Below are 26,018 nucleotides of genomic sequence, written 5' to 3'. Positions count from 1 at the left end.
CTGAGCGTATAATGCCAGGGTATAGTTATGGTCGCGCATGCTCAGTGAAGTCAGAACTTCTCCGTCAGAAAATATTGACCGGCAGATACGGAGAGTGTCGCGCATGCTCCGTGACAATTCCCAGCACAGACTGGCAGATATAGCGGCAGTTGGCAGATAGAGTAAGTGTTGCGCATGCTCAGTCCAGTCGGAACTGCCCGTCAGAATACGATTCAAAACAGTTCCTAGTTGCAGTGACTGGATGGATGACCGTGACTCACGACACCAAAGTGCAGGATTACCCTTTTTATTTAATAACATTCTGTAATAGCTGTATGTGTGGAAATCGGAAGGTACTGTGCTTAATTCGTTTTGGATTTTGTTCAGGTTCAGTAATTTATTTCAGTTTTATAATTAGTTTTGACTAAAGTGTTCATAAATCATAGTTAAATCACAGATATGTAACCCAAAATACCTGTGGTATAAGTACAGTAGGTATTTCTTATTTTTGAAGTCGAGCAGTTGCAAGCTTATTAGGCCTAACAAGCTTACAACTGCTCAACTGTCTTGTTATGAAGTGAGGCTGAAAACATAGGAGTAGAACTTCTGGTTTCTATGACTAATGGTGAATGACTGATAGTTTCCATAGTGACAATACTGTACACCCATTAATTCAAAGGACAAAAATGAGGTAGTAAATGAAATCTGCCCTACTTTTTTGTTATTTTACTCACTCCTCAGCCAGACACTTTGCAGATTCTTTGTATTTATCATCCATCAATATCTAGAGAATGTTGCTGGCTCACCAAAAATGGTAAGAAAACTTAAAGGAAAGCTTCCAGATATCTCTATGTCAAAACAATAAAAAAAATGCTAAAAAAATGCTGCTACATTTCGGAAGCGCTAGTCTTTAAGTGGAGTAAAACAAGTTGCACTAAACATGAATCTAAACACTGTGGCTTTCTAGTACCCATTTGATACATTATCCTTGCATTTAATAAGTGAACTTTACTAAGCTGTGTATAAGAAGACTATTTAAAATGTCAAGCATGTTCTTATACAGGGTGTCTCAAAAATATTGGTACAAACGTTTAGGGGAGGTAGGTAACATCTAAAGGAATGTGAATCGCATAGGAACCCATAACCGTAAACGTCACCGTAAGTCGGTAGACGGCGCTGTTCATCAGTTCGCGAGAGGGAAAATTTCTGGTTTACTCATTCAAGCAGTAGTCGCCGCATGAAGAGCATGCATCGATATACGAACTGTGAGCTGGCAGACATGCACCTAGTGTATGGATTAGCAGAGGGCAATGGACGAGCCACTCAATGAATTTATGGAGAACGCTTCCCAGACAGACATGTACCAGACCACCGTTTGTTTGCGCGTGTGCATCAAAATTTGTGCGATTATGGGTCATTTAGAGGTAACAGGAGTAGTGCGGGCAGACCACATTCGACGCAAACTCCCACCATGGAAGAAAGTGTGTTGAATGCTGTCCAGAATAATCCTACTACCAGCACACGTGCCGTTGCCTCTGCCTCAGGAGTGTCTTGTTGCAGTGTACAGCGTGTCTGGCACAGCGATTCCTTACACCCCTTTCATCTCCAAAGGGTTCAGTTACTGCTCCCCCAAGATCATCCTGCACGTGTGGCTTTTGCGCAAAATTCAAGTCTTGAACGCTTTCTCCAAGAAAGCGTTCAAGACTTCAATTTTCCAGCCTATATTTTGTTCATGGATGAGGCTTATTTCACTCAGGAAGGCTTATTGAGTCAGCACAATGCTCATGTGTGGGCTCACGACAACCCACATTGTGTGCACCCCCATGTGGCACAACATCACTTCACAATAAATGTGTGCGCAGGTATGGTCGGTGACTGCTTAGTCGGCCCATACCTGTTACCATCCCGCACGAACTCCGCTAAATATCGGATCTTTCTTGAACAAGTTCTACCAGGGTTACTTGATGATGTTCCAGCAAATGCGAGACGGAACATTTGGTTTCAACATGACGGGGCGCCTGCCCATTATGGAAGGTGTGTTTGTGACCATTTGAACAGGCGTTTTGGGCGTTGATGGATTGGCCGGGGTGGACCCATTGCCCGGCCTCCCATGCTCACCTGATTTATCGAGCCTTGATTTCTTTCTGTGGGGGGGCCCTCAGATCTATCGTGTTGAATCGCCTGTGGAGATGGAAATGGATCTCGTGGTGAGACTCTTCTGCGCTGCTGCCACTGTCAAAGAAACTCCAGGTGTGTTCGACCGTGTCCGCCAATCCATGCTGCGTCGGTTGAACGCATGCATCGCGTCTCATGGTGGAACCTTCGAGCATCTGTTGTAACATCATGAAATGCATCCATCTCGTACTCAATTGTTAATATTATGTCAAATAAATGTTTGCCACTAATTACTGTATTGTGTCATTTCTGCTTCTTGTGCCTCTGCTCCTACTTTCCCGTGACATTTCCGGTTATGGGTTCCTATGCGATTCACATTCCTTTAGATGTTATCTACCTCCCCTAAATGTTTGTACCAATATTTTTGAGACACCCTGTATACTTAATGTGCTAAGGGATTGCAAATGCTAAAAATACTGTAACTCTCAAAAAACATATCACGGAGTTCTAGTGTACCCAAGATGTGGATCTACTGAGTATAATCAAGCAGAATGCCCAAACTAGAATGGAAATCATGCTGCATACTCTAGATCTTGTGGATACCAGAAGTGTCAAGTTGAGAACAAAACAGCCTTCCAGGAAACTAAAAATCATATCAGACCTATCACATTCAAACCTTATGCCATATCCATTCAGAAAAAGGAATATGGTATCCCCCCCCCCCCCAGTAAAGGGATACAAGCAGTGGCAAGTGATACAAGAAAGCCGTATCATTTGTTACTGCTAATTCTAATATATGCTTTGTGTTTAGGATCATTGGAAATCCCCATTTTTATTGCACTTTCTTTTGTATTTTGTTTTACTATATCAGGGTATGCAGATTTATCCATGACTGTTTGGGGATTGCTGACATAAAACCACAATTGAACCACTTCCATGTGTGAAAATCGGTCTAAGATTTGATTCTCTGTGCATAGTTTCTTGGTATGGGTTCTTCTACACCAGAGGTTCCCAAACTTTCTCGTTCACGGCGCCCTTATGTCCTAGTAATTTTTTCACGACACCTCTAGGTCAAAAGAAATACCTAACACAGTGGTTTTCGACCTGTTAATAAAACCTATATAATAATTTTATTCTTTATATAGAGGTACTAAATAAAGATCAATTATAGATCACCACAAAATTAAAAAGATATGGTACAATGGATACCATACACCTTTTTATAATGAAATAAATATACAAATTTTAAAAAAAAATAAAATAACAATAACTTTAAGTAACTTAAACCCAAATTACACAGCACCCCAAGAATGTTGTTGCGGCACCCCCGGTTGAAAACCACTATTCTACACCATTGATCTTCCATCAGATCAGAAAATGTTCAATTTACTTTCATCTACAAAAAAACATTTTTCCAAAATTCTAAAGTTTTTGTAACTTTTAGTAAGCTGCATCCTTTTCCTTTTTTTTTCCCTGGCAGATGTGTTCTTTCTACTTGACCATTATAACTATTTCTTAACATTAGCATTAGTAGAGGCATATGATGCAAGAAAGCAAGCTTATGCAGCATCAGCCAAAAAAAAACAAAAAAAACCCTCTTCCACTTCACCCCTCCGTTCATTCGAAATACCTGTCCAGCTGAGCCTTAAATTTATTTAGGCTATCAACTTCCACAACAAGGGATGGAAGTTGTTCCACCAACCAACTACCCGCTGGCTAAAGGCAAATTTCCGCACATCTATCCTACATCTGTCTTTCCTCAATTTGAATTTATGCCCTCTCAGGTGATTATTCTGAGCAAGAGGCAGAATCCCATCAGCATTGAGCATGCTCAAACCATTCAAGGCTTTGTACACCTCTATCAGATCACCTCGCCGTTGCCTAGTCTCCAGACACTGTAATTTGAAAACTTAAGCCTTTCTTCGTAAGAGCAACCCTTCGTTCCGTTCACTAACCTTGTTGCCCTTCTCTGTACTCATTCCAGCAGCTCTACATCCTCCTTGAAATGAGGCCTCCAGACCTGTATACAGTACTCAAGGTGTGACCTGACCATTGCCTTATACAAGGGAATAATCACCTCCCTATCCCTGCTAGAAAAATTCCTGTATATTCATTGATAAGACACCATGAGCTACTCTTGCAGCCCGTCTGCACTGCTCAGAGAACTTCATATCTGCTTGCACAATTATCCCCAGGTCCTTTTCATTCTCTACCACTGTCAGTGTAGCACCACAGAGTTAGCATTAGTAGAGGCATATGATGCAAGAAAGCAAGCTTATGCAGCATCAGCCAAAAAAAAAAACAAAAAAAAAAAAAAAAAATGTTGATACGTTGCTCTGGTGTTGCTGTTTCCCATATGTAGTACTTTACATTTGTCAATGTTAAACTTCATTTGCTACCTCTCAGCCCATCTGCTCAACCTTTCCAGATCCTGTTGCAGTAGCATAGCGTCAGTAGCGTCCTTAACAACCCTGCCAACCTTTGTATCGTCTGCAAACTTGGACATTAAGCTTGATATACCATCATCAGTATTATTTATAAATACAGAAAACAACAATGGACCCAAAACTGAACCCTGAGGGACTCCACTAATAACATTAGTCCACGATGAGCAGTGTCCATTAATTACCACTCTGTCTTCTGCCACTCAACCATCCCTTTACCCATAGCAACAATTTGCCACCAATGCCACGCTTCTCCAATTTGTGCAGCAGTCTTCCATGTGCAACAGTATTAAAAGCCTTTCTAAGATACAAATATATAATATCAAAGTTATTCCTTGCATCCAGTTCTTTTGTGACTGCATCATAGTATCCAATCAAATTGGTCAGGCAAGACCTTCCCTTAACAAAACCATGCTGTGTCTGAGCTATAACTGAATTCTTGTCAAGATGATCCTGCAGTGCTTCTTTAACCAGTGCGTCCATTAATTTTCCTGGAACAGAAGTTAAACTCACAGGTCTATAATTACTTGTGTCAGCCTTTGATCCTCCTTTGTGAATTGGGGTTACATTTGCACATCTCCTGTCTGTGGGTACCTCCCCTGAGTCCAAGGAAGCTCTCATAATTATGGCTAACGGATTGCTTACTTCCTTTGCTGCCTCCTTTAATATAACTGGATAGATCCCATCCACCCCAGGTGCCTTTCTTGTATTTATCTTCAACAATTTCTCCTCCACTTTACTTTCAATTATTACAAGATCATCTAGCTCACTGCCAGTGTTTACTTCATCTATGGCATTCCCCTTCCTGAATAACTCCTCATGTGTGAATGTAGATGCAAAATATTGATTTAGTTTGTTAGCTACCTGAGCAGGATCATCAACAGTTGAACCATCGATATCAAGTGGACCAATCTGATTCATCCCCTTCCTTCTAATGTTTACATAAGTAAAGAACTCTTTGCTGTTTTTCTTTGCATCCCTTGCCAAAGATTTCTCGTAATCTGCCATCGCCTGCCTAACTTCCTTTGTAACTTGGTTACAGATCAACTTATATCTATCATAGGCGTCTGTGTCACATGTTAATTTATATGTATCCCATGCATTTTTCTTCTCTGCCATATGTCTCATTAGTTCATCTGACATCCATTTAGGCCTGAACCTTGAACAATATTTCTTAGTTGGTATGTAAAGCCTAGTAGCTTCCAAGATAAGTTCTTTGAATGCTTTCCATTTTGAGTTTGCTGTTGGTAACATCATCAGTTGGTCCCACTGTATAGAATTTAAATACTGTCTCAGACCATCGTAGTCTCCTTTATGAAAGCAAAAACCCTTCCCTTTACCCCTGATGGTAGTTACCTCTTTGAGTAAATCCCACTTCAGCACACTGTGATCACTGCCACCTAGTGGAACACATAATGGCCAACTCCTAACAGACTAGCCACTTCTGTCCTATAGGTAATAAATAGACCACACAATCTACCTACTTACAGTAGTACACTGTGGGAAAGTGATATAGATATAAACTTTGGCTACTACTTCCATATCCACCAAAATTACAGATTGGATGGTCGAAGAAGCTTGGACCACCTCAGACCATAGGACTATAACTTTTACCTTAAAGAGAAAAATAGACAGCCAGATATAGCTGCCCCAAGATATAATCAGATACAACTTAAAGAAAGCCAACTGGCAGACCTTCACAGATGAAATCCAAAACCAAATAGAAAAGAAGAAGACTCAGACCCATAACAACAACTATAGCCCGGATGAACACAACTATGAGCTGGATATCACCATTCTTCTCTTTCTTGGTAACTCCTTTATTTCTCTCTCTCTCTCTCTCTCTCTCTCTCTCTCTCTCTCTCTCTCTCTCTCTCTCTCTCTCTCTCTCTCTCTCTTCTTTCTTCCTCTCTCTCTCTCTCTCTTTCTTTCTTCCTCTCTCTCTCTCTCTCTCTTTCTTTCTTCCTTTCTCTCTCTCTCTCTCTCTCTCTCTCTCTCTCTCTCTCTCACTCACTCACTCACTCACTCACTCAGGGTACTTGGGAATTTTTTTTTGGCTGGTGGGCTTACTTGCACCGTATAGCTGATAATAATAATAATAAATGTTTCAAAAAGCATCCAATCTAGCAATACCGAAAGAAAACCGAAGAAAAATGCTGTTCCTGGTGGTGCCCTGAACTTGATATACTTCAGCGAACAGTACACCAGGCCAGAAACATTTCCAGAGAGCAATGGCAGCTTGGCCCCAGAATGAGGTTGATGCTCTGAGAGATTCCTTTAGGACTCTCAGAAACTCATATACTGCTCTAATAAGGACCTGAGTCTGCCCAACTCACACTTGGGCAGACTCTGAAAATAACGTATTAGATCATTTAATCCAGTCTGAGAACCAGGGGTTAACCAAAGCTCAGAGTGACATAATGGTCAGCAACGTAAATTATAGCAGTATGTCAGCAGAACCACCCTTCACCATGGAAGAACTTCAAACAGCACTCTTAAAAACAAAAAACAATAAGTGCCCTGGACTTTAATTGAAATAGAAACCATTAAAAAGTTAGCAGAAATTTCTTCCGATACTCTACTGAACTTATTTAATCACTGCTTAGCTGAGGGTTTATTCCCACAAGCATGGAAACTAGCTATAATTAGATTAATCTTAAAGAATCCGGCAAAAAATCCTACTGAACCTAAATCATACAGACCTATAGCTTTATTGCCTGTTATAGGAAAAATAATTGAATGCCTAATAGACTTAATTTAGATTATACTGAAGCCAACCTAAATTCTGAACAGCAATTTGGTTTCAAGCAAGGGTCCTCAACTGAGGACACCATCCACTATATCCTCACAACAGTAAATAATAATGATCAAAAGTACATGCTGGCAATATCTGTTGACTTCGCTGATGCATTTGACACCCTCTGGTGGCCAAATATCCTCAGAAGACTCCTCCAGACAAATGTACAACAAAATCTATATCAATGTATAAACACCTATCTTAGTAAGAGATGTGTAGCAGCACACAGTTCCAAGAAATAAAATGCCCAGTTACAAAAGGTTGGCCACAGGGTTCAGTATTAGATCCATTCTTTTGGACCTCAGTGCTTGAAGAATTCCTAGCAAAAGATTTAGACCCTGCAGACAGGGTTGCCTTTGCTGACGACCTTGTCTTATTGGTAAAAGGTAATACCAGAAGGGTGGAGGAAGAAAGAGCAAACGTGGCACTCAATCCACGTGTTCAAAATGTCATCAGAAAAAACTAAATGTATCCTACTGAAAGGAAATTTAAATATAAGATGACCACCAGTGATAAAAAGAGGTGATACCTCATTTCACATGGTCTAAGAATTGAAATACTTAGGCATAATTCTAGACTTCAAATTAACATTCTATCCACACTTGACATACTTGGCTAAAAAAAGTCCTAAACTATGCATCGGAATGATTGCCAGAATCAGCCGAGCCGATTGGGATCTGAAGTGCAGAACACTGGCGCTCATTTACTGAGCAGTGTTTTTACCTGTAATCTCCTATGGTTCTGGCATATGGTTCCGTTGCACAGCCATAGTTAGAAACAGAGCAAAATTAAATAGCATTCAAAGAATAATCTTATTAACTATAACTAAAGCATGCTGCACAATTAGTAACCTGGCTCTGCAAGTTTTGGCCGATATCCTATCACTGCACCTTGAAATTGCAAAAAAAGGGCTATATTATAGACAAAAAAGGAATCCCCATGGGTTTCCTAGGCATAATCCCAAACCTTGCCAATGACATCAAGGCAGAGAAACAACAAATTGCCACACAATTACATGAGATATGGCAAACTGAATGGAAGCAAGAGTCCAAAGGTGCTACTACCAAAACGTTTTTTCTACAGGTGGGTATGGTTAGCCCAAAACCACCTAAGTGGTATGCTCCAGGACTTTATACCACATTTCTGTTGACAGGTCATGGATCCCTTAAAGCTAAATTGCACTATTTGGGACTGGCCAACGACCCCCACTGTACCTATGGCAAAAGTGAGGATTGGGCACACATTTTATATGACTGTGTAATCTATGAAAATCAACGTAGACAGTTAATCATAGAAATTGGATCCCCTTCCTAGGGGCCAAAATCATAGAAACTGGTATTTTTGGCCCCTTCCTAGGGGCCAAAAACACCAATTCATCATGGAGGCCTTTTACAATACCTTCAAGTATACTCAAAACATTTTTGAAATCTGCCAAAACTTGCAGAGACAGACTCTTCAACCAGTCCCTGTACCAAATCAATAGACCAAATATATAACCAGCCCATTTCCCTCTCCACGCCCAGTGAATGGCAAAATCTACATAACACATCATACCTGAATTGACTCAGAAATTACTGGACTTTACCAGATTTGACACCCTGCCGCTGGAGATCCCTTTGGCTCATTGCCAGTGGACCCTAGAGTTAGAAAAATAACCAAATGTGACTGATGGGCAGTCACATTTGGTTATTTTAAAGGCAGGCTGGTACTGCCCTCGTCATCACATACATCTAACCAAAATAGACCGAATTCTCTAATTTAACAACGCTCACGGAAAGGACTTTAAAGAGACTGGTATAGACATTCAGCCAGTGTTACCTGTCAGCTGGAAAAAAACTAGTAAGCTACAGGTTTTTTTAAGTATGCTAGTATGAATGAGAATGAATGAATGAGAACTGGAGTGAAAGGATGAGTGGATGTAAAGGTGAGAGTATGAAAGGAAATGCTAGGAAGGGTGAATGAATGATAAGTGCAAGCTTATCTGCAAAAAGATCTAAACCTCCCGAGCACTTCCTAATTCATTTCACAAATATACGTGGTCTCAATTCTAATCTCAACGATGTCCATTTCCACTTGCAGTCTGCCAAACTCCATGTACTTTTTTGTGACAGAATCTCAGTTATCAGTTGATTCAACTACTGCTCATCTCAGATGCCCAAATTATTCGCTGTATGATTCCTTTCACCTCAAAGGTGGTACTTGTGCATATGTCTGTTCTGATATTCCCTGTCAGAGACTTGGCAATTTGGAATCTCCTCTCTTTGATCTTCTCTGGCTTAAAATCTCTCTACCTCATTGTGTAAAATTCATCTGTTGTCTCTACAGTTCTCCCAACTCCACTAATCACTTGGAGCTCTTTGACTTCCTCTCTTTGCAACTTGACTTTCTCCAGTCCAACTTTCCTAACAGTGAGGTAATTTTCCTTGGTGATTTTAATGTTCACAACTCAAGCTGGCTTCCGTTTTCTAGTCACACCAACCCAGCCGGTCGAGATGCTGAGGCTTTTGTAATTACTAATGACCTAGCACAGATTGTTCATTTACCTACAAGAATACCGGACAATCCTAATCATACAGCCAATACGCTTCATCTTTTTCTCACAAACAACCCTTCTAAGTAAACGGTCGAAGTGAGAGGTCCTTTAGGCACTTCAGATCACAACTTGGTGATTGTCTCTTCTCCAATGGAACCTTTATCTCATGGCTATTCCCAACCTCGTGTTGTTTGGCATTACAAGAATGCAAAATGGGATGACATGCGAGATTTTTTCTTCTTTTCCTTGGTCGGATTACTGTTTCAAAACTTCTGATGTCAACGTTTGCTCAGATCGTGTCAGTGAAATTATTCTTGCAGGAATGGAATCCTTTATCCCACACTCCACTTTAAAATCTCGTCCTTTATCTAAACCTTGGTTTTCCAATAAATGTGCTAAGGCTGTTCAAGAGAAGAATGGTGCATATCTTAATTGGCTTGTTTCTAATTTTTCAGTTTCATTTTCTGTCTACACCAAAGCTCGCAACAATTGTAAAGCAGTTATTAATCAGTCCAAACTAGAGTTTGAACAGGCTAAGAGTAGAAAACTTGCTTGTTGCCCTAATGGTAGCCGAGCATTCTAGTCTCTTGCCAAAGCTATTGGCCACAACTTTTGCCCATCTCTGCTCCCACATCTGTCCAAACCAGATGGTTCTGTTGTCACTTCAGCCAAGGATAAAGCTGACCTGCTAGCATCCCATTTTTCTTCCAGCTCATGTATTAATGATCTTGGTAAAACACCTGCCACCATCCCCAACACGCCCCATTCAGTGCCTCCTGTGGTCTTCCGTCAAAAGGATATCAGAAGGATTTTGATGAATCTTGATGGTAAGAAAGCTCCAGGTCCTGATGGTATTTCTCCACTTGTTCTCAAAACCTGTGCTCCTGAACTTACTCCTATTCTTTGCCACCTTTTTTCACTTTCTTATTCCAAAGGTGTTTTTCCTTCTGCTTGGAAATTTGCTCATATCCAGCCAGTTCCTAAAAAGGGTGACAAATCCCTCCCATTCAATTATCGTCCCATTGCAATTACTTCTACTCTTTCTAAAGTAATGGAGAAATCAATTAACCGCCAACTCTTAAATTACCTAGAAACCTTCCTCCTGATCAATGATCGCCAGTATGGATTCCATCAGTGTTGATCCATTGGTGATATTCTGGCTTATGTCACCTATTTATGGACTAATTCAGTGGAAAGGTTTTGTGAAACACAAGTAGTTGCTTTTGACATCTCAAAGGCTTTTGATCGTGTTTGGCATAAAGGTCTTCTAAACAAGCTTCCGTCTTATGCGAAAAAAAAAAAAAAAAAATTTATTTGTTACACAGAGCTAGAATACATAAAACTATAATGAATAAATTAGCTTTCGGCTGGGTGGCAGCCTTCATCAGATTAGAATACTTTGAATGGCAGTTAGAATATAGATGTGCACTGCCAGGATGGTGCGTGAGGCACGTGGCTCACGTGTGCCCATGTGTGCTGGCCAATTTACCAACTTTCAGTCAGCACACGCACGGGGCCACCTCCTCTCAACCGCCAGAATCTTGCTAACTCGCGCCTGGACACACTCCAGCTCTGCAGATGAAAGGCGCAAAGAGGTCACCAGAGTCAAAGTAGACCTTACGAGGTGTGGCTACCCCATCGACGTCCTTAACAGGTGTGATCTACAAGCACGCGACAACGTGACGACAAACAGCAACGCCAACAGTGACGAGTCATCCACGAGGGCATTCATCCCATACTACCCCAACCTGTGACAGCAGATCGGCAGAATCCTAAGATCGAATGGTATAAAGTGCATCCAACTCCCAGGCAAGAAACTGCGTTCTCTCCTTTCCAACATAAAAACACCTGTCCCCACCCTTCTACAGAGTGGTTTGGTCTATCGCATCTCTTGCCGTGACTGCACGAGCTGCTACTTTGGAGAGACTGGACGTCGACTCGAGAAACGCCTCTCGGAACATAAAAGGGCGATCCGTTTGGCGGACGTTGAACACTCAGCTATTGCCGAGCATGTCTGGACAACCCACCACGACATCGACCCACACCGCGATGTCGTGGTTGTAGACAGGTCCCACCATTACCTAAGGCGCACCTGGTTGGAATCGTTAAATATAAAATGCTCGGATACCTCGTTGAACAGGAACAGTGGTTGTCAACTTAACCCCATCACAGAAGCAGTAATTCTGTCCATGGACAAACGCTGGCCACGTCACCACCATACGTCACAGCCACAAACATCAACAAACAGTTAGCCACGTGCCTCACACACCATCCTGGCAGTGCACATCTATATTCTAACTGCCATTCAAAGTATTCTAATCTGATGAAGGCTGCCACCCAGCCGAAAGCTAATTTATTCATTATAGTTTTATGTATTCTAGCTCTGTGTAACAAATAAATTTTTTTTTTTTTTTTCTCATTATGAATCCAGAGCACGTAGGCGTTTTTAATAATCTTCCATCTTATGGTTTGCCAACTGTTTTTAGTAATTGGTTATCCGATTTTCTCTCTGATCGCTCACTGAAGGTGTTGGTATATGGCTCTCTGTCTTCTAACTTCTCTACTGATGCTGATGTCCCCCAAGTTTCAGTTCTTTCCCCCACTCTTTTCCTCTCATATATTAATGACCTTCTTCCATTGACTGGAAATCCTATCCATAGTTTTGCCTTTGAGTAGGGCAAGGTTTCTCAAAATGGAAAGTGGAATGCAATGTGCTATCAATCAGTTTCAAATTCTCGAATATCTGCTACCAATTCCTTAAATTCCGATCTCCAGATAATTCTCCAGTGGGGCAAAGACAACTTAGTTGATTTCAACCCTTCTAAAACTCAGTCTTGTCTTATATCTCGCAAAAAGGATTCTTCTGCTCCAATGTGTTGTGACACTCCGATTTCTAGGCAAAATGATATATCTCTTTTGGGGATTACCCTGACTTCTAATCTCTCTTGGCACAAGCACATTACAAATATTGCTTCCTCTGCATCTAAAAAACTTGGTTTTCTCTTTCGCTCGCGGCGTTACTTTTCTTCCAAACAGCTGCTCACTCTGTATAAATCACAAATCCGCCAAGCCATGGAATATTGTTCACACATCTGGGGTGGTGCCCCCAAAACCTCTCTCAGGCTTCTTGATTCCATTCAGAAGAGGTCAGTTAGGTTAATTAATGATTCATCTCTAATAGAGTCTCTCCACTCGCTTTCTTGTAGAAGTACTGTTTCTGCTGCATGCCTCTTCTACAGATACTTCCATGGGCACTGTTCTTCTGAATTGGCTTCTATAATTCCCGCTCTCTCTTTCAAAACAGTCCGAACATGTGCCGCCACCAGCCAACATTCATTTACTGTCCAACTTCAAACCCACAGAACCAACTTTTCATCTTCCTCATTTATTCATTCAACTGCCGTTTTCTGGAACAACATTCCTTCGTACGTATTTCTTGAAAATTACAATCTACAGAAGTTCAAGTCCAAAGTCAACAAATATCTTCTTTCGTCTTCTCAACCTCCAACCCAAGCACGGTACTAAGTACTATAGGTTCTAATACCTCTCATGTTTGGGGTTCACATAAAAAAAAAAAAAAAAAAAAAAAAAAGTATGACTCTGGGGATGAATGTGTGAGAAAGGGTGAGTGCTGAAAGAGTAAATGTGGAAATTGAGTGAAATTAGTGTGTGAAAGTAAAGGATGAGCGTGAGTGTGCTGTTGAGTGAATGACTGTGGAGTCTGAGTGAAATGGACTGTATGAATGTAAGGGTGAAAAAGTGTGTGCCTGGATGAGTGAATGAATGTGAGAAGTAGTGTGTGTTGAATGTATAAATGTCAAGGGCCGAATGTAAAACTACAATAGGTAGTTTGTTTGAAAAAATTTATTATTAGTATTATTGTTATATAAATTGTGTGTTTTTGTTTCATTGTTCAATTAATATGTAGACAAATATTCTCCTAAATTTGATTATTTCATGTCATTTAAATTAGTGTGAGCTTTCTTTAAATTATTTACTTGTTTAATTATTGCTTTGTTTTAAATTGGCAGCATACCCCCTGGTGTGAATGAGAATGATGGATGAATACACGTGCTAGCAATTACTACTTGGTTGGTTTTGAAATGTTTGTTTGTTGGTCTGGCAAGAATCAAGCATGCTTGGCCAGATTTGAAAGTGTGTGGTTGGTATTTTCTCACACACCAATGACTGTGCAGACATTTCTGGCTCACAAGCAGGTTGCAGTACTAAACCACCCTCCTTTTTTGGCTCCAGAATTTTTTTCTGTTTCCCAAGTTGAAATTAAGATTGAAAAGATGCCAATTTGATAGTGTTTATATGACATTCAGAAGAGTGTCATATGACATAGAAGCTTTGGTGCATTGGGGCACTAGTTGGAGGAAGGAAAGTAAGAAAATATTTTTCTTATCCATATTTTGCTTTATTTAAATTCAGTCTCATTACCTTTTTTTGCTGCAGTGTGTGTGTGTGTGTGTGTGTGTGTGTGTGTGTGTGTTACAAGCCTAATGGACAATTGGATTTGCCAGACAGACCTACCTACCGTTATATAGTCCATTAAAGCAAGGGTTTGCTCTAAAAGGTGGAGGTGTCAATAATTTTTTTGGTGTTGTGTGGGCTAACATTGCACCCAAAATCCCAGACATGCCTATTTGCTTTTTTCATTAAATTTATGGTGGATGCCCTTTGCCTGATCTTTATTAATAATTTACAGACTAGCATCACCTTATAAAAAACAATGCGAGCTCAGTTGCTATCACTAGTTAGTCTTTACATACATATGACATATGTTTTTTGCCAAGGTGTATTAGATTTGGAAAGCCAAAAATTAATTATATGTGAAGTAGTTAAATCACCAGCATTTCTATTGTTTTTGAAACATCTATTATATAGAACTTTGTAATGCATATAGAATGATTATTTTATTTACAAATCCCAGCATAAAGATATGCATTTCTTTGTATGCAACTTCTAAATTGGAATTGCAACATATATTACTATCTTTGGATTTTGTTTAGTGTCTATACAGCCTGTACAGAAAATATAAATTAACAGCGTAATTTGATTTGGCAACATTCTGCCATTGAAATCTGTTTTAAACATATCTTTAAAGTAAGTTAAATTTAGTAAGAAAGTATAAGATGTAACAAAATACAAGTGGATATTACAAATTTTGCTGTCAAATGAGAAGCATATTTGTTTGCGCACAATCTCAAGTAATTATAATTTCAAGTAATTATAGACCTGTGAGTTTAACTTCTGTTCCCGGAAAATTAATGGAGGCACTGGTGAAAGAAGCACTGCAGGATCATCTAGACAAGACTTCAGTTATAGCTAGGACACAGCATGGTTTTGTTAAGGGGAAGTCTTGCCTGACCAATTTGATTGGATACTATGATGCAGTCACAAAAGAACTGGATGCAGGGAATAACTTTGATATTATATACTTGGATCTTAGAAAGGCTTTTGATACTGTTGCACATGGAAGACTGCTGCACAAATTGGAGCAGTGTGGCATTGGAGGCAAGTTGCTGCTATGGATAAAGGGGTGGTTGAGGGGGAGAAGACAGAGAGTGGTAATCAATGGACACTGCTCATCGTGGACTAATGTTATTAGTGGAGTCCCTCAGGGTTCAGTATTGGGGCCTTTATTGTTTTCTGTATTTATAAATGATATTGATGATGGTATATCAGGCTTAATGTCCAAGTTTGCAGACGATACAAAGGTTGGCAGGGTTGTCAAGGACACTACTGACACTATGCTGCTGCAACAGGATTTGGAAAGGTTGAGCAGATGGGCTTCGAGGTGGCAAATGAAGTTTAACATTGACAAATGTAAAGTACTACATATGGGAAACAGCAACCCCAGAGCAACGTATCAACTCTGTGGTACTACACTGACAGTGGTAGAGAATGAAAGGGACCTGGGGGTGGTGGTGCAGGCAGATATGAAGTTCTCTGAGCAGTGCAGACGAGCTGCAAGAGTAGCTCATGGTGTATTGTCAATGATATATAGAAATTTTTCTAGCAGGGATAAGGAGGTGATTATTCCCTTGTATAAGGCAATGGTCAGGCCACACCTAGAGTACTGTATACAGGCCTGGAGGCCTCATTTCAGGAAGGATGTAGAGCTGCTGGAACGAGTACAGAGAAGGGCAACTAGATTGGTGAATGGGACAAAGGGGTTCTCTTACGAAGAAAGGCTTAAGTTTTGCAAATTACAGTGTCTGGAAACTAGGCACCAGCGGGGTGATCTGATAGAGGTGTACAAAGCCTTGAATGGTTTGAGCATGCTCAATGCTGATGGGATTCTTCCTCTAGCTCAGAAAAATCACCTGAGAGGGCATAAATTCAAATTGAGGAAAGACAGATGTAGGATAGATGTGCGGAAATTTGCCTTTAGCCAGCGGGTGGTTGGTGGGTGGAACAGACTTCCATCCCTTGTCGTGGAAGTTGATAGCCTAAATAAGTTTAAGGCTCAGCTGGACAGGTATTTCGAACGAACAGAGGGGTGAAGTGGAAGTGGTTATTTTTATTTATTTATGTTACTTTTTTTTTTTTTTTTTTTGGCTGATGCTGCATAAGCTTGCTTTCTTGCATCAAATGCCTCTACTAATGCTAATGCTAATCTCTAACATAATGTAACTTTATGTTTGGGTTTTTATTATAAAAAGAAAAATGTATAATAAAATAATATCTTTTAAGAATTTTATTTTATTTATTCTTACTTTTTTCAAATTATCTTTAGAGCTCTTGTAATGTCAGAGAAGGATGATATAACCACTCTGGACCATTCTTCCTGTAAACCACCTTACTTTATTAGCCAGTGGTCCGAAGATCTGGAATCAGTAGACGATGATGAAGATGTACAAAGTAAAATTTGCATGCTTTCTGAAATGTCTGCTACTGTTGAGAATAATAATAATAATAATGCTGCTTAAAGTTTAATTTTAAAATTTTCTCTTTATCAACTTGCTAATAAATTTAAGACATTGTTCTAAATCAAGATATTTTAATATGCTCATTTTGTGATTTATTTGAGGGGAAAGTAAAAAAAAAAAAAAAAAGAGACTGAATTATACATTGGATTGACTGGTGGAAGGATGGCAAACCTTTTGCTTGCTGGGTGTCAAATAAATAAATATTTTGATATGTAAAGTACAACACAACTCTGCATGAAGGTGATGTTTATTGTGTCACTTGTCAATTCTGTTATGCATTTATACAGGAAAGATCATCAAAATTAAAACAACAAATGCAGTGAACAGTAGTGAAAATAATTTTGCATAGTGAAGGGAGAGCAAGATAGAGAGAGAAATTGGATATATATATTTTTAATTCTGTTTAGCATTAGTAATGGCAAATGATGCTAGAAACCAAGCTTATCAGCCAGAAAAAAGAAAGAAAGAAAAAAACCAAAAAAAAAACAAAACCTTCCCATTTCACCTATTTATTCCCTCTAATAGTTTGTCTAGTTCTTCCTTGAATTTCTTTAAGCTATCAACTTCCACAACAACAGATGGAAGTTTGTTCCAGCAATCACTCACCTGCTAGCTAAAGGCAAACTTCTTCACATCTGTTCTGCAACCATCCTTCCTCAATTTGAATTTGGGCCCCCATTGTGTGTGTGTGTGTGTGTGTGTGTGTGTGTAGTCTGAGCAAGAGAAAGAATTTTATCAGCATCAAGCTTGCTCAATCCATTCAAAGCCTTAAACACCTCAATCAGATTACTGAGTAGAGGGCCTAGTCTCCAGATTCTGCAATTTGCAGAACTAAAGCCTTTATTGGTAAGAGTGCCCTTTTGTTTCCCTCGCCAATCTCATTGCCCTTCTCTGTACTCATTCCAGTAGGTCTACATTCTTCCAATAATGAGGCCTCCAGACCTGTGTGCAATACTAGAATGTGGTCTGACCATTGTCTTACACAATGGGGTAATCACTCCCTCATTCCTTCTGGCAAAATTCCTGTATATCATTGACAAAATCCAATGAGTGTCTTAGCAGCCTGTCTGCATTGCTCTGAGAACTTCATATCCGACTACACAATTACCCCAGGTCTTTTTCATTTTACACTTTATGGCTTCAACAGTGGATTTTAGTGAAGGGGGTTGAAGAAAACAGAGGAGCTAGGGACGATATACTGTACCTCGTAATGACTGGAGACCTGGAATGTGGACAATGGTGGCATTGTGGAGAGTTGTGGGCTATGATTAGCCATAGCCCACATGGTAATATCCAGTTAACTGCTATTGAGCAGTGAACTGGATATTACCACGAGCTATATGACCTTGAGGCTTCTGTTTTGGCTCTTTGTTGGAGTTGAGCAGCCTAAGAGAAACTCCTTGGTCTTCATCTCAGTCCCAAAAGTGAGAACTGTAGTCATCTGACTGGGTAGTGAAGGGGATGGGGAGAGTTGTGGCAGTGGAAGCTTAAGTCATCTGGTTAGCTACAGCTGCTTGGTCAGACTATCTGGAGACTATCAGAATGTGGAGTGACTTACTGCCAGTTGCTCTAAGATGTAGAGAAGGGGGACTTGGAGATAGGGTGAAAAGAATGAAATCTGGAATTCCAAAATGCATGGCATTGAAGCTTTCGAAAAAGAGTGAACCAAGATGGGGAAAGGGCTGAGTACCTACTTCTGTGAATATGTTGTATCCTGAGCTGTGTTGGATGTCCCGGGCCTTCAGAAATTCTCCCCTAGCATGATTGTGACCTGCCTAAAGTATCTTGGAACTGTTGTCTGAAAGCGTGGCCCTTGCATATGCCATAGAAAGCTTCCCCCACCCCAAACCCAGCACACTGTCAGGTGACTCTAGAATGCTGTACAACATAGGTGAACCTATGGTACATCTGCACAGTGTTGTATTTGCCACACTGGTAGTCAAAACTATTGAAGTCACTTTTGGAGGGGTCGTTAGCATCTGTTTCAGCGTAGTGTTGCCTATAAACTAGATTTTCATATTGTTACTTGTGCATTCATGAGTTGGATTCATCCTTAAGATTACAAACCAAGATAGGGAAATCCATCCCTTATGGTAATATTCTTTCTCTCTAATAATGAGCTTACAAGATGTGTTAATTGCTGTTGGAAGATTCTGCCCTCTAAACATTTTGCTATTGAAAATTAATGCCCAGAATATAAGCAGATGTTAGAAGCTATTAATTAACTTAGCAGTGGTTTTAGTGTATTCCATATACTAAGGCAGTGGGTGCAAACTGTGGGGTGCAGCCCTCAGGGGGGTCATGTGATAAATTAAAAGGGTCGTGGAAATTTTTAAATAAATTTATTTTTTGTACATAAAAGCTAAAAGCCTGTTGTTAAAATTACTTTTTCAATACTATAGAGACTTTGCTACTCGAACTAAGTCTGAGATACGAATGAACCCTTCTGCTACCGCGTCTGGAATATGCCTTAATTTGCTCATTGGCTATGGACACACAAAAAGCAGCTGACTAGTGCAACTTCTTAGTATGTATTAATATTTCTCAGTACTACTCAAATGCTGAGTAGTACTGAGAAATAGTACTAAATTAATCCTTTAAGGTAATGCCTTTAGCTCTTAATCCATGCTTCCTACAGCACAAATTCCCAAATTGCCCATCCCGTACTGTATTGCCTAAAGGGCAGAGTGCGAATATACTCTAGCAGTAAATATACAAAGCAAGTGTGTTGCACACAAGCTTTATTCTGCTTCATAATTCGGTGCATTCTCCTTGCTGCAATAAAAATTATTTCAATTGTGTATGGAGAAAAGTAAATCAAAGATTTAAAAACCATTCCTCTGTCCAGAGACAGTCTTGCAGCATATTACAGTTATCGGACAACATAAAATTCAATTTATTAACTCGATTGAGAGAAAGTCCAATTTTTGCAATACAGTTAGATGAATCCACAGATATTTCAAAACTTCTTCGACTAATTGTATATGTTGGATACTGCTACGAGGGGGATATTTTGAGGGATTTTATATTTTGCAAAGCTTTGGAAGGAAGAAAGATGTGCCAGAAGATTTTTGATGTTATAAATATTTTCTTTCAAACAAATAATCTAATGTGGAACAACTGTGTTTGGATTTGTACTGATGGCTGCATTAACAGGAGAATTTATTTTTTTTTATTTATTTTTTTTTTTTTTTAGGAGCATTAGCAACTAAGGCCATATTGCTCCGGGATATGCGGTGGTCATTCCCTGATCTTTTCCGCATCCTCCGTATTTGGTGGTGACGGGCTCGAACCCCGGTCTAATCAAGAAGCGTGTGCTACGCACTGCTGCTCCTTCCCACCTGGCTACGGAAGCGCCTCATTAACAGGAGAAAATAAATGTTTAAAAGGCAAAGTAAAGGAAATTGCTCCTATTATAGTTTTTAACCATTGCATTATACATAGAGAAATATTAGTAGTGAAGGAAATGCAAATTGATTTGCACGAAGTTTTGAAAGATTCAGTAAGTGTGATCAACTTTATTAAAAGTAGAAGCTTAAATAGCAGACTTTTCACTATACACGACAGCAGCGTTGGGACCTGTGGGGTGCCGGATTAGTGAGTTTGCTGGATCACTGGTGGTTATTTTAGCACATACAGTTTACCCAACAGCTAACCACCTCATCCTATTCCTACCTTTAACACGTTGACTGCCAAGCTAGTTTAAGAAAAAAATTTCCCAGGGGCCAAAAAATATTTAGCAAATAATTTGATTAGTAATTCTAAAATAAATATTGTAATGTCAGTGTTGTTTTTTTTCGCTTAAAATATCAAAAAAAAAAAAAAAAAGTCTTTTTTTTTTTTTTTTATGTCATATATATGTGGCCGATATGGCCCAGTAGGTTAAATCTTGAGAAGCTGTGTCAGCCACATATGTGTGATGCTATTACGGCATACATATGAAGGTCATTTGTGATTAGTTTATTGCACGAGTGACAAGCACTGCAATAAAATAAACTCTCAAATGTCACAATAAGTTTGTCAGTATTGTTAGAGATTTTTGTGAAAACAAGTTCGTCAGCGTGCTGTATTATCCATCATATTGTGTTGTGTTTTTCCGCAAGTTTGTACAAGTGTGTTGTAAAAAAAAAAAAATCTAAAAAGGAATGGCTAAAAGAAAATTACTAAAATAGGAAAGAGGAACTGAGAGAAATTGCTGGAATTTACAATTAAGCAGAGTTAAACTTCTCACAGACACACTGCTCTCGAGTTTTTTCAGAAGTTCAACTTTTATCTGTTGTGGACAATGTACAGTGTTTGCACTTTACACCACAAGAGGCACTTCCTTTATGCATTGGAACCATGGCTGGGGCTAAATGTGAGCAAGTCATAATAATAAATGCAGAAAAACAAGTAAGTGTAAGTGTTTTTAGGGTCAAGCGGCACCAGGGGTTCCCCCCATCTCCGCGTAGTTTACGTTGTGGTGTATTACAGTACACTGTAAATGCCAGAGATTTAAAAGTGTATGGATCTTGGATCGTGTAATGTCGTGTACCGTTGTTCTTCTGGCCATTTAGCCGCTGGACCCCTGTTGGGATCCAACGTTGCCCTACTTACGCCCCGTGGAGGCAGGCCAGGAACTCCTTAGACTTAGTTTACTCTGGCAGGTCCTGCCGCTTAGTTTCCTGAGATTTCGGCGGCTAGGACCAAAAAAAAAAAAAAACTTTGGGTGGCATATTCCCGATGGTCATCAAGAAAATAAAATAAAGTGATTTTTATTATTTTGCGTTGACGTGGGGATATTATCGCTTTAATTTCTTAGGCCGAATGCTGGGCGTATGGCGGTTTTGATGTATTAATTTTGATGTGTGGGACTTCGCTAGCGTGAAGATAGAGGGGAGGGAGGCAGAAGTATGGAGCCAATAGAGAAGGCGGCCCCAGTTTCAGTGGGGCATACCCATGCCCCACCAGAGAGAAAACAGGGGATGACGAGAAGGGGGGACCGTGTGGCCGTCCCCTCCTCCCAGGGAGTTAGGAATTATAGGTGAAGAGGGCTAGAGTGCCCTCTTCAGGTCTCCAATATGGCCTTTGTCTCACGTCTGTTTCTCTTCTTTGTCACTCATGGGGCAAGCCGCATCCTTGTGTTCCTCTTTCTTTGGTTCAGCATCCTTCTCTGATTGTGTGATAGCCTTTTTTTTTTTTTTTTATTATTATTATTTTTTTTACTTCCCTATCAGGTGGGTTCTGTTATCTTAAACGGGTGGCGTTCCGTTCTCAACTTTGGGTGGCATATTCCAATGGTCATCAATCATTGGTTGATATCCCCATCCTTAGTTTCTCGTATTCCTTGGTGTCTATATTTGGTTTCATTACTCCTGTTGGCCTTGGTGGATGGCTATTTGTAGTTTTCTTCTGGAGAAGACGTCCTGGGTAAAGCGACTAAAGGCCGCAAATTCTTCTGGTGTGTCCAGGAGATGGTGTTCCTGGGTGTTAGGGATGTATTTAATTCTCGTGATCATTTGACATCTGATGTCTTCGTATATTTCACACTGATGCATAACGTGATGCCATGTTTCTAGTTCGCCACAGAGACAGTGTGATTCCTCGATTATGCCCATGGCATTTAATTTGGCCTTGAAAGGCCCGTGGCCGGTGAGTAGAAAAGTAGTGTTTAGGCCTGGGTACAGCCATGCGGGAGCCTTGGGATACAGCTTGGTTACTTGGGGAATAAATTTTTTTGTTACTGTTCCTTTTTCCACTTCTGTCCATCTTCTCTGCCAAATTTGTACGTGGTTGTCCACTATTTTTTGTTTCTCGTTTTTCCTGTTATTGGTGATGTCAATGGTAAGACCGTTGTAGGTGGTTTGGGTTCCTTTGGCTAGTAGATACATAAGTCCACAGTGGGTTACCTCTAAATCCAAGGGTAGGGTCCCCGCAAGGACCTGTAGGGCACTCGTACTAACCGTGTTACATGCTCTTGTTATTGTTAATAATATGTTGCGTTGGATCATGTCCAGTATCCTTTTATTCACTGCTGTTCCTGCTTTCTTGTACCATGTGGGAGATCCATATGTTATTATCGGGATGAAGATGGCTTTATAATACAGGGACAGGGTTCCCCTGTTTAGCCCCCAGTCCCTGCGTGTAACTAGTGGGAATGGCTTGCCAGTGTTTACAAGTTCGTGCCAACAGCTGATGCAACCAACGCCACCAAAACAGTAGCGGCAGGTCAGTGCGCCGACCTGGGAAATTTGAAATTATGGCCGAATTAGCAGTGGAACCGGATTACCGTTCCACCGCCATTGCTAGATTAGTGATGGTCGACCTGTACTTTGTGATGAAATGGGATCTGCTTATGAAACGCTTCTTTTATACGAAAGTGAGATGGTTGTCCAGTAGTAAAGCATTGCGACGTCTTTTTGGCATCAAACATGAAGTTTTTATTGTTTTTATCAGATACAGATCAGAACTTTGCTCATTTGTTTACAATTAAAAAATGGCTTGGGAAACTTATTATTATTATTATTAGCCATATGGTGCAAGGAAGCCTGAGGCTAATGCTGCACCAGCCAAAAAAAATTCTAAAGTTACCCTGAGAGAGAGAGAGAGAGAGAGAGAGAGTCAAAAGTAGAAAGGAATCACCAAGAAAGAGAAGAATGATGATATCCAGCTCAGGACCCTGGGTGCGCCAAGTCCATACTCACCAGAGTATGGACTTGGCCCTGGGGTTAACTTAGCGACCTTGTTGATATATTTGAAAAACTTAAAATTAAAATTTAAATTTAAGTATTCAAGGACAGGAACAAAATACACAAAATCTTTCAAAATTAAACTTGACCTTTGGTAAACTGAATTTGAGTGTAATAATACCGAAATGTTCCCATGTTTTTCTGAATTTGTTAATAGCAATAATATTGACATTATACAATTTAGAGATATCATAGTCACCCACCTAACAGTGCTAATTAAGAATTTTTCCAAACGATTTAATATCTCCAGAAAAAAAAAGTTGTATTGAATTCGTGATCCCTTTGCTTTTGAAATTTCTTCATTGTCCCAAAATTACCATTGAGCAAAAGGAAGATCTTATCGACTTGTCTTCTGATGAAACATTTTGTTTCAAGTCTACTTGTGAAAAATTTTAGTTTCTCTTTGAGATGAGTATCCAGAATTATTGAAAATGGCGATACAAACATAGCTACCTCTCAGGTTTACGTATTTATGTGAGTTTTGTTTCTCAAAATTAACAGCTATAAAAACAAAACAGCATTCCATACTTGATCCAAAAGATGACATGAGATTAGCAATTTCAAATATTGCATACATATTTGGGCCAAATATTATCGGTTATCCAAGCTCATCCTTCTCATTAATTGTTTTGTTTTATAATTGTTCTTTTTTATTGTTTTGTAATCTTAATTGAAGAATAAGAATTTGATTTGTTGTTTTTGCTGTATTCAATTAAAATATTAAACAATTATTTTAATGTGTAAATTAAAAAGGAAACAATTTTTTTATTTCTTTCTCAGTACTTAAAATTTTCTACTACATAATTTATAAAATACCATTTTTCTTCTCTAAAAATCTTGTCATCCTCCCTTGGGGTTTACATTGAGGGATTGCGTCAATTTTATATTTAATAAAGGGGGTCGCGAGCAAAATAAGTTTGCGTGCCACTGCACTAAAGTGACTTAAATTTGAAAACAAAAATATCTGTTAAAGTGATATCAGTGTGAATTTTAGTATATTCCTTCATTATTGGTTTGATTTTCAATCTGTATAGTTCTTTTGTTAAAGAAGTTTGGTCATGAAAAAAGAAGATAAAGGAAAATTTTTGTTAGGTCGTCGAGCATTTTATAATTATCAAGTGCTCTAAAGCAAGGATTTAAAATTAGCAGTGCCTGTATTGTTCATTTAGGGATGCATGGTACTGCAGTCATTGATGTGAAGCAAGTGAATGGAAATGCATGCATGTTAGCGAGATGTCTGCAGTAAACATCTGTGAAATCCATCCAATGAAGTGTGCAGGTGTAATTTTATTTCTTTTAAAGATTTGCTTGCCAACAGGAAAGGTAATGCTGATGGATTTTACATAAAATCCATAAAAGGTTAAAAAGTAAGATGCCATCAAAAAAGTGAACAATTTTCAATTATTTCTTGCTATTTAGCTTGCAAACTGAGGGCGTATGAAAGGCACCATGCATGCTGATTTTATAAATTTAGCATGCCAGCCATATGGTTAAACAAAGAATTAATTATGAGTAATAACAATAAATTGTGCAAAATTATCAATTCTTTGGATCAGTGGAAAAAACAATGTGGCATTGCAGTTAACTATTTGATGTTCTATAAGCTAGGGAATAAGCCTTACATCTTATGATGTCAAAATAGGGGTTATTCCTGACTTTTATTCACCCTTCATCTGCTTATTTTCCATAGGCTGTTGTAAGGAATGATAATCTATTGGTGAATAAATCTTTGATTTATTAACACAGCACCTGTTGTAAGGTCATCACACCATCGGGAGCAGTTTACTTGGTGTGCCTCTATTGTTAATTCAGTGATTCTATTGCACCTTACATCTTTTTTTTTTTTTTTTTTATGTAAACCCCAAACACGAGAGGTATCAGAACCTGTAGTACCATGCTTGGGTTGGAGGTTGAGAAGACGAAAGAAGATATTTGTTGACATTGGACTTGAACTTCTGTAGACTATAATTTTCAAGAAATACGTATGAAGGAAGGTTGTTCCAGAAAACAGTGAATTCCAGTGAATGAATACGAGGAAGATGAAAAGTTGGTTCTGTGAGTTTGAAGTTGGACAGTAAATGGATGTTGGCTGGCGGCGGCATGTGTTCGGACTGTTTTGAAAGAGAGAGGGGGAATTATAGAGGCCAATTCAGAAGAACACTGCCCATGGAAGTATCTGTAGAAGAGGCATGCAGCAGAAACAGTACGTCTATGAGACAGCGAGTGGAGAGAGACTCTGTTAGAGATGAATCATTAATTAACCTAACTGCCCTCTTCTGAATGGAATCAAGAAGCCTGAGAGAGGTTTTGAGGACACCACCCCAGATGTGGGAACAATGTTCAATGGCAGGGCGGATTTGCAATTTATACAGAGTGGGCAGCTGTTTGGAAGAAAAGTAACGCCGAGAGCGAAAGAGAAAACCAAGTTTTTTAGATGCAGAGGAAGCAATATTTGTAATGTGCTTGTGCCAAGAGAGATTAGAA

The 26,018-nt window shown here is 39.5% G+C and overlaps 1 protein-coding gene across 1 annotated transcript in view; it reads left to right on the top strand.

Annotated features, from left to right (window-relative positions):
- Positions 1-205: 205 nt before the first annotated feature.
- The window catches only part of LOC150079198 (ankyrin repeat domain-containing protein 49-like), a 69,334-nt gene continuing 43,521 nt past the window's right edge, over positions 206-26,018 (top strand). The window contains exons 1-2 of the mRNA XM_090382605.1: positions 206-366; positions 16,614-16,738. Coding sequence (XP_090238731.1) covers positions 16,624-16,738 — 115 coding nt within the window. The 5' untranslated portion in view covers positions 206-366; positions 16,614-16,623. The remainder of the gene's footprint in view (positions 367-16,613; positions 16,739-26,018) is intronic.

This window comes from Mastigoproctus giganteus, chromosome 10 (genome assembly GCF_048544385.1).
Source record: "Mastigoproctus giganteus isolate SK-2022 chromosome 10, ASM4854438v1, whole genome shotgun sequence".
Taxonomy (NCBI): domain Eukaryota; kingdom Metazoa; phylum Arthropoda; class Arachnida; order Uropygi; family Thelyphonidae; genus Mastigoproctus; species Mastigoproctus giganteus.
This window is presented reverse-complemented; position numbering and strand designations above follow the sequence as displayed.